The following is a 9,038-nucleotide window of genomic DNA, read 5'->3' as shown; positions in this document are numbered from 1 at the left end:
CAGAGCATGAATTTTTGATTTTAAAAATATTTTATTTTTGTCGGTTCCTACCATTCAACTTACTTAACTTATTTTCATTCTACTTTCGCAAATAAAAGGAAACGACCACTTTGATCTATAAGTCAAATGAAAAATTTTGTATCCACAAATCTATCGTCACTTATCAAATATCAGCTATCTCAAATCTTGAAAATTCGTGACCGTAAAAGATTAACAAAATTCAATTGGTTAATAAATATTAAATTTAAGTCAACACAACATCTCGTGTAATTAAAAACAAACAAATAATAGTTACAGCATCATAGCCAAATCACAAATATTATGGCTAATGCTGTTGAAACTTTAAAAGTAAAATTAATTTACAAGCTCAATATACAGAACAATAAATCCCAAAATGTATCATCTTATGCAATCTGTACCTTTCCTCTATCAGTATCATGCTACATCACAATCAAATGTCATGTTGAGACCCACCTAGCAACCCTCCCAGGGTATCAGATGTCATATCGAGACCCACCTAGCAACCGTCCAAGGGTATCAGATGTCACTTTGAAGGTTGATACTCACCTAGTAACCCCCCCCCCAGGGTATCAGATGTTATGTTGAGACCCACCTAGCAACCCTCCTAGGGTATCAAATGTCATATTGAGACCCACCTAGCAACCGTCCCAGGGTATCAGATGTCACGTTGAGACCAACCTAGTAACCCTCCCGGCTCCCAGGGTATCAGATGTTATGTTGAGACCCACCTAGTAACCCTCCCAGGGAATCAGATGTCATGTTGAGAGACATAATCACATCTATTGGGTTGAGATCCCTGACCCTGGGATCAGATTCCGCCAGTGTTTCAACAACACTCTCAAACAGTGCCTTGTCCCCTTCAGACAGCGAAGACAGAAGGTCCTTATCGTAACTTGCCCTGGTCTGTGGGGCGGGATCAGGTAACTGAGATGTGATCTGCTGCTCGCTCGTCACCATGGTATCACTTGACTCGTCCTTCCCACTGACGGGTAGTACAGAGAGAGTGACTGTTGTAGAGTTGATAACTTCTGTTGAGGGAGTTGCTGAGACGGGTATTGAGGGGTCTGCTGTGGAGACGGTAGTCTGAGAGAGGCCCCCTGTTAAAGGGTAGATGTTGTACAAGGAACTGTTTTTCTGGGTTGAGTCCACGATTACCTCATCTTTCTTAGGTTCGTTCCCTTGAGTTGAATCCTGTCGGAAAAGTTATAGTGAGGCCACTGACGTGCAGCTAACAAAAACACATGCTTATCAATAGATTTACAATTCTTGACTATTACTAACTGCTGGAGTCGTTGTTTTGCAAAGAAGTTGACTCAACAATCACCAAATTGTGTTTATGTACCGTATTGTTGAGAAGATTAGGATCCCTAAATGTTTTCAAGATCTCATCACTGAGTCCAAGTAAATGAGAGGTAGTGGCTGTTGGGGATGAGGGATCGTATGTTAACATCGAGGGTCTGCTTACTTTCTCTTTCTTTTCCTCTGTTGAGTCGTTCTGAAACAGAGACCAAGTTATTAGAGACTATCATTTAAGTTTTCAGGCCCTTTATTTCGCAGACAGGTTTCGTAAATTTAAATTGATTTAATGCTTTATTATCAAATAGTATGTGATCTTCTCAACAAACTATTCGACTGTTGAAGAAATGTTACTAACCAGGTTTTCAGGAACCCAGTTAGGGTCAGCGGCCCACTGAGGACAGGTAACAGGTTGAGGCCTGACACTAATCACCTGGTCTCTACGATACACATGAGCTGTTGCCTTCAGCTGTCTTGCACTGCAGATCTTCTTGAACTCAGAGTCTAGATCTGCTTTGCACTGTTTGAGGGTGGGACTGGACCAGGGGAGTCTCCTTACCACCCGCGGTCGGGGACCTTCTCGTGATTCTACTGTGTTGTCCTGAGGGTTTTTACATAATGGTTTCGGTACTGTGCAGTGTGCACGATATCATTCAGCTTCCTAAAAATCTCAAGATGTTTTAATCGAAGGCCAATACCACTCTAGGAATATATAAATAACAATTTGCAAAGCAAAGCAACCCACCTCTTCCTCACTGCTCATGTAATCCAGAGTGAGTGTCTCTGCAAACAACTGCTTCATCTCGGTACCCCAACTCACTAAATTGATCGCTTTCTGCCTGGACTTCAATTTCCGTTTCATGATCTCTCTTCTGATGATCATCCTACGGTGGTTGTACTTCTTACCACTCAATTCCCGCTGTCTGTCGTCGCGTAGACTTCGCCAATATGTTCTGATCGCGTCTGAGTGTGTTATCAGGGGTTAAACTGATGGTAGGTAGACTGGTTTTATGAATAATGCTTATACTCAGCGAGCGTATTATTTGAATTTGATAATGAAGATGGATGATATATCAAAAAATTGTATTTCATATCGGTAAAAATAATCAAATACAACAATAAATCAACCCCAGTAAAAGAATTACAACTCACACAACATGTCAGCCTCCTCCCAGGAGCAGTTACTGGTAGTTTTCTTCATGTACTCGATCACTTGCCAATATATTTTTACATTGTGAGCACTCTCTTGCCCTTGGTGCAGGTCGAAAGCGTTGATCGCTTCCCTTCTGACAAGTTCTCTGTACACGTTCTTCACTATCGACTGCGGACAAAGTTTGTTGAATTTGGGAGTCGACAATTCCTTTCGCCATCGACATTTAAACTGTTATTAATCAATAACTGTAATAACCGTAAAAGTGATAATATCTGATGCAGCAATTTCTTAATTCATAATCTTATGCAATACAAAATTGTAATCAGGTCTCACCCTACAAGCAGCTGGAACGTTGCTCTTCAGCTTAGCATCCCCAGCACGTGTTCTCTTGGCTCCCAAGGGCATGTGATCTAAAGGCTTTATCACCGGTATCGCCCATTCCTTGCTCTCTCCTAGCTTCAGAAGACTCTTGATGTCGATCATTTGGTTTGAAGTTTGTTGAGATTCCGTGGTGAATGGACTTGGGGACGCCTGAAATTATTGAAATAAGGTTCAACGCTTCATTATGTGTACACTTTTATGTTATGAGAGGCCTAGAAGTACATGGCATCACGTGGTCACGAAGTAATTTCTCATGAGCCATCCGACTAACCTGATATAATAAGCCATAACTCTGCACTATCAGTATAATACAATAATATCTAGCCCATAATTCCTGTGAAACTCCTACAACTGACCCAGATAAATACAAAAGTTCATACTTTCTACCTTATGAACTGGGTATGGTGAGTTTGATGACAGATCTTGGCATAACTCGTTCGATCATTGGGTACTTAAACCTAATTTTTGTGCCTCGTATCGTATTTTGTCCACGAATTGCACACAAATCCACATCATGTCTGTTAAAAACATTGTTTTGTTGGCACTGCTAGTAGCAGTGGTTGTTGAAAGTAAGACTATCGAGAAGATCGAAAGAGTTCAGTTTAAATACTGGAACCTTGCCATGAACCTCAACCCCTCTGATGGTCACATCATGGACTACACCACAGGATGGATTGACGACTCCTTCATCGGGACCCACTCTGAAGCTCTAAGCAAGGACTACCTCAACAGGTTCATCTGGAGACACCCTGTTAGTTACATTGCTATAGTGAGACACCAAGATAGTGAGGTTGATGCTGTCAAGGTGTTCCGGTTTAAGCAGGGAGACAGGTCCCTTCTCTCAAGATTCCAGGCTATGGATCCAGGTAGAGACGTTGTCACAGAGGGGGGTCCCATTCAGGAGAGCGTTAGTAAAAACGCTCAAAACATGGAGGACGACCCAATATTTTCTGTGGGAGGAGACCTGGCTTTTAATTGGGTGTACACCAACAATGGACACAGAGTGGTGATGACTGGAGGGTATCTCTCCCCGGCTGATGTTAATGATGACAAAACTCGTGGTCTCGGAAACCACTATTATTGTTATCCGCTAACTGGAGTATCAAAAGGCCCTACATCTAGAACTGAGGTATCCACTATAGCGTATGCTCCTGCGAATCATTGGCAAGGAACAGATCATGGATATGGCCCCCAGAAAGATGGTCCGGTATATGGAAACTATGCCATCTACGTTTCTGAGGATGCGACTTCTTTCCCTGGACCAGGCTACAAGTTGGGTCTTGAAGTGGAGGTTCAGAATAGGCTCAAGTTCCTTGAAAGCGCAGAGCTATAAAAGTCTGTGCCATGTTTGAAATTGGTCGAACAGTTTTAATCACGTTTGTTACTAATAGATTTTTAAATTGTGTCTTTTAAATGTCTTTAAATTTGTCTTCATTGGGAAAAATATGACCACATACTTATTATATCTAATTTCAATTCACTACACTCATGATCGTTTGACTTTGTATTTGCATAAAATCAAATTTAACTCGTATATTTATTCCAAAAGCCATGATATCCAGCTGTTTATGATTATCGTTAAGACCTAAAACTACTAACCCAACATTTAATAACCATTCTGAACACGTCCTGTACTATCTGACTACAATACTTACCGAGCCCGGGGTGGAGATGTTATCGTTAGAATCCCAATCTGTTGAGTTCCTATCTTGAGACGGACTGAACACTTCATTCCCTGTTCTTGCGTGTAGTGGGGTTTTAACATCTGTTTGGTTTGTTCCCCCTCTATCTGAAAGTTGTCTCCTGAGTTCTTTGATCTCTTCTAGCGCTACAGTTAGACAAGTCATGAGCTGCTTGTTGATCTCCCTGTAAAGGTTATAGTTGCAGTGAGGCACCGTGGTGTTGATAGTATTAAGCTTGGCAACCAGCGTGAAAATATGGTTACTACAGTAACCATGGTATTTGGTAAGTGGTAACTTCATGGCAACCGTGGTAATAAATGGTTACCACGTTACCAGTACTTACCAACAAAATGGTAACGATGTTGAAACATGATTTCCACGGTTACAAGGTTACCATGATTGAAACGCCATCCCAGGCATAAATTAACGGTATATCAAATCAAAGTAACGACGTTGTTGCTATGAGTTAAATATGTTTCTGTGGTCAAGGCGTGGTTTTCATGGCAATAACATTGACTCCATGGTAACAGCAGTCTGTATACATACAGCTTGTAGTTGTACACAAGCCGCGGCCGGTGTTAGTGATACGGAAATCACAACGTGGCACGAGTCCTGAAAAAGTCTCCGCGCAGCTGGTATACTGGTAGCTACGTGTTACATTTTGAAATAAAGCGTACAATCACTGTTTAACGACTAACGTAGATGATATATTCTGGAAATGGAGATTCTCAAAAGACTTACAGTTGGCCGTTCAGACTGTTCGACATGATGTTAGCGACATTAGAAACTGTGTCAGTTTTGTGCTTGTAGTCATCTGAAAATATTATTATTAATAAATGGATTGGTAAAGGGTAAACTGTTTAAGGTTTTAAAATATCAAATACTTGGAACACTGAACTTCTAACGATAACGAAGTTTATCAATATGGGAAATTATTAAAGCACGGTTATAACTCTTAATCCTTTACCATTTCCATTTGCTGGGAATGGGATGTCTTTTTGAGAATCCAGCTTTATATTGGAAGCCAGATCAGGGATCTGCAAACTCGACAAGTTAGGACTGACCAGTCCGTTGCTAGTAAACTTCGCCAGTGTTTCTGCAGCCAACCCAGATGATTCCATATTTGCGACGGAACCCTCACAAGACTTTGCTGCTGCTAGACTGGCCAGGAGATCAGGTATTGACTGAGGAGAGGTTGGGTAGCTGAGAATCTGGGAGTTGATAGCTCCAAAGAGTGGAAGGTTGGAGGGTATCGGCAATGGGAGGCATGTTGTAGGCACTGTTGAGGGGGATTGCGAGGTCTTAGGATGATCTAATTGTTTTGTCTGGTTCAAGAAGGGCAGTTTTGATAGGAGTGATAAGTTTGAAGCTTGCAGTAGAGACGAGGTAACAGTGGGGCTCAGTGAGGTAGGACTGGCGAAGTGGGACAGATTCAGAAGAGTTGATAAAGTAGGATTCTGCTCTGAGCTGCTCTGACTTATCATAATATTCCTGTTCTTATCGTCACTGTTGAAATTCAGAAGATTGGCTGGTTGAGATAAGTTGAGCAGGGGCGAGTGCTTTTCTGCAATGTTCTGAAAACTAAGAGAGAACATGTTATCTCGAGGTGCGGCAGGTTTAAGTAGATCCTGGTTGATGTTGATGGATGGGGAGGACAGTTCTAGCTTGACGTTAGGCTCCGACAGTATATTTAGGGTATGATTGTCCATATTTATACCGGTGATGGGCAAGCAAAATGCCATAAAGAGCCGATCTTCTGGATATGGGATTTTTGGAGCTTCAACACTTTACATGAACTTGAAATCTTTCAACCGCTGTCCTGATATGTAGATAAGGATAATATGTTTGTTCACTGAATAAATTGTGATTTTGTGTGCACCTAAATTATAAGCAGAATAATATTAATGAACGACGACGATCTTCATACCCAAAAACAAAAAATATTAAAAAGTATCAACGATCAAAAATATTTGAACTCAGCACAGTACCAATTCCCATTTCAAGCAAATTTCGCGGGATAACACATGGAAAAAGAAGATTCACGACAGGGTGGTCTCAGAATTTTACTAGAGACTTACGGTCAAGCACGTGTTTGCCACGTGACGTTATCAAACGGAAACTAACGTGGTTCTGTACAACTGAAAATTAAATACAAAGTATAAGAATCAGTTTAAAGGTTCACTCAGCTACTAGAGTTCAGAATTAGATCGAAAAGCGGCGTGGCTGCAGGATCAGATCACGTGACTATAATTCATAAGGAGAGGCTTGGCATTGTGAACTGTGATAGTCGGAATGGCGTCCGAACTGTTGGTATGCAATGATTTGATCGATACTATACTACGATACTTTACGTTTACTGTATAATAAGGTTTTGCTGCATAACCATTTGCTTGTTGATTGAACTCGCTCGGAAATTTGGTGCTGTTTTGCTGGTTATCAAGATACAAAAGAATCGTGCTCGGAGGTAGATCATGATTAAAGTGCAACAGTTAAGCGATGTAATTAGTAATCTTGTTGTGATCCAACAACACGGTGTCTCGCCAGTGCACTCTTAGTGCCACCGCTAGTGTTATCATTCACAACCAGAGGACTGGTAAAACTCTCCAATAAGCACCGTAAAACACGACAAATCAGCCCAAGAATCCCAGGACCCCGAAGACAATAGGAGCCCTGAGCTCCACATCCGGTTCAACGGGACTCCGAGCCCCGCTCCCCCTAATCCGCCATTATCTCACCTTGTTTCTCTCAACACAATCCGCTCAGTGCTCACGTCACGTGACCGAGCTCGACCAATCATAGCCCTGCTTCTAGCAGCTAAGCCAATGAGAGGACTCTTCTCTATGGTGGGGCTGCTATGTGGTGCACGGTGTTTAATGCTATTGTGGATAATTTTTCCATGCTTCCAGTCCAAGAGCCTGTGGAAGTACAAAACGCTGTTCCAGCTGTGAACCGATTTTATGGAAATGCACCTTCCTTCATTATAATAACAAAACATCATGTTTAATAGAAAGAGTTAGTATTTCATGATAGTTGGACTATATAATATGACCTTGCTTGGAAATAAAATGTATATCACCTTGCCATCTATATTAGTATTACAAACGGAAATTTAATTCGTGGGATGCGAAACATTTACTAAAATCATTAATGGATCAATTTAAACTGGCGGAGCTGAACTAAAAATACAGTTACATGACTGTCCGAAACCACAGGCATGGATTACACTCGGACAGTTGCGGAAGATGAAATCAATGTACAATATCGCCAGTATAAAAGCAGGTTTGAAACCAATGACTCGGATCTCTGATCAAAAGATCGGAAATCAGAAACAATAGAGGTGAACATTTGGTATTGATGGAAGTCGAAACAATCTGTACATGCATCCGCGCTAAAATATTGCATATGTTCGTCTTTTGATTTAGAACAATAGGTGATTGTAAAACTAATGCTCCGTAAAGTCAAATGGTTTCAAAATTATGTGGCATGATCGTAACTACAAAACAGTATAACTGAAGCCAAAAAGGCATACAAATTACACTCGAAGTGGTTTAACCTAAGAAATGGTTAGGAACCTCAGAACAATAAGCTACTAGCTAAGTTACTAAGTTAGGCCCACATGGAAAACAAGCATTTGCGCTAGCGGAAATTTTTTGGACGTTATTCCATTTCCCTCTGAAAGTGTCTAAACGAGAATATATCTAAGCAAGTAGTGCTATCAGCCAGTTTCGTAGGCACAACAGGAAAGCATCGGTTGTTCTGCTGCGGTAAAAATATATTCCGAAAAGCTTTAAAGAATTTCATTTCCGTGTTGCGGGCTCAGTACGTACCTGACACCGAAGTTTTCTGTTGATGAATCCACCATTTTCTTTTTTGTTTTCTTCAATTGTTGTTAGTTCGTTTTCGTTGTACTTGAAATGTTTACTGAAAATATGTTAGATTCGTGTCCGTCAAAATTGGCGGATTTTTGCAGCAAGATGTAAAATTACTCTGCTTATAGAAGTCTCCAAGCTTACTACTCGATTTTAATGCTTCCTGTCTTGCTGCTGCAGCGCATGAGTACGTGTTGTAAGCCAATCAATGACAGCTCTGTGAACGACAACCACTCACAGGCCCTCCTAGTGGTCACCTGAGAGTATCACACTGACTTCAGAATTATCGTGTATACTAAATCCAGTGCTGGAAATCATAGGGTCGTGAATTGATTTATAATAACGAAATGGACGGGTACTATTACAATAGATGTGGATACTGGCGGGGAGGTGATCATTGTTTGTTTACGTTTTAGTGGCGCCTCTATCAAGCAGGTCAAAGAGGTGATTATTGTTTGTTTACGTTTTAGGTGGCGCCTCTATTAAGCAGGTTGAAGATGTGATGCAAATTTTGTATTATCGAAGGCTTGTTACAATTGTAACGCCTTCTTGTTACCCCCCTTTGAAGGTCCCGAATTATTTTCTGAACGAAAGCTCAAAAATAACCGAGAAATCGACCTTCGTATTAACTTATTT

The 9,038-nt window shown here is 41.0% G+C and overlaps 1 protein-coding gene across 2 annotated transcripts; it reads right to left on the bottom strand.

The window, feature by feature from the left end:
* Positions 1-6,485, bottom strand: LOC134821334 (uncharacterized). 2 transcript variants are annotated; one of them, XR_010161006.1, is made up of 10 exons: positions 5,501-6,485; positions 5,275-5,347; positions 4,507-4,717; positions 2,804-3,001; positions 2,470-2,638; positions 2,063-2,280; positions 1,676-1,918; positions 1,364-1,516; positions 657-1,212; positions 1-517 (listed from the first exon to the last, which is right to left on the bottom strand). XR_010161006.1 is itself a non-coding variant. In XM_063832069.1 (9 exons), exons 1-9 carry the CDS (start codon positions 6,273-6,275, stop codon positions 727-729), a joined length of 2,526 nt encoding a protein of 841 aa, XP_063688139.1. In that variant the 5' UTR covers positions 6,276-6,354; the 3' UTR covers positions 112-726. The 2 variants fall into 2 exon arrangements, 1 of the variants encoding a protein (XP_063688139.1); XM_063832069.1 differs by having other exon boundaries at positions 112-1,212; positions 5,501-6,354.
* Positions 6,486-9,038: the final 2,553 nt, after the last annotated feature.

The sequence above is a fragment of the Bolinopsis microptera genome, chromosome 9 (assembly GCF_026151205.1).
Source record: "Bolinopsis microptera isolate Bmic1 chromosome 9, MBARI_Bmic_1.0, whole genome shotgun sequence".
Taxonomy (NCBI): Eukaryota; Metazoa; Ctenophora; class Tentaculata; order Lobata; family Bolinopsidae; genus Bolinopsis; species Bolinopsis microptera.
The sequence above is the reverse complement of the archived record's forward strand: the minus strand, read 5'-3'. Positions and strand labels throughout refer to the sequence as shown.

Excerpts from the sequence above, each read along its gene's own strand:
- LOC134821334 (XM_063832069.1), bottom strand. The coding sequence starts at position 6,275 with ATGGCATTTTGCTTGCCCATCACCGGTATAAATATGGACAATCATACC. Across the intron at positions 2,281-2,469 it reads GGAGGAGGCTGACATGTTGT|ACGCGATCAGAACATATTGG; the intron begins GTGAGTTGTAAT and ends TAACACACTCAG. Across the intron at positions 1,213-1,363 it reads CTAATCTTCTCAACAATACG|GATTCAACTCAAGGGAACGA; the intron begins GTACATAAACAC and ends CTTTTCCGACAG.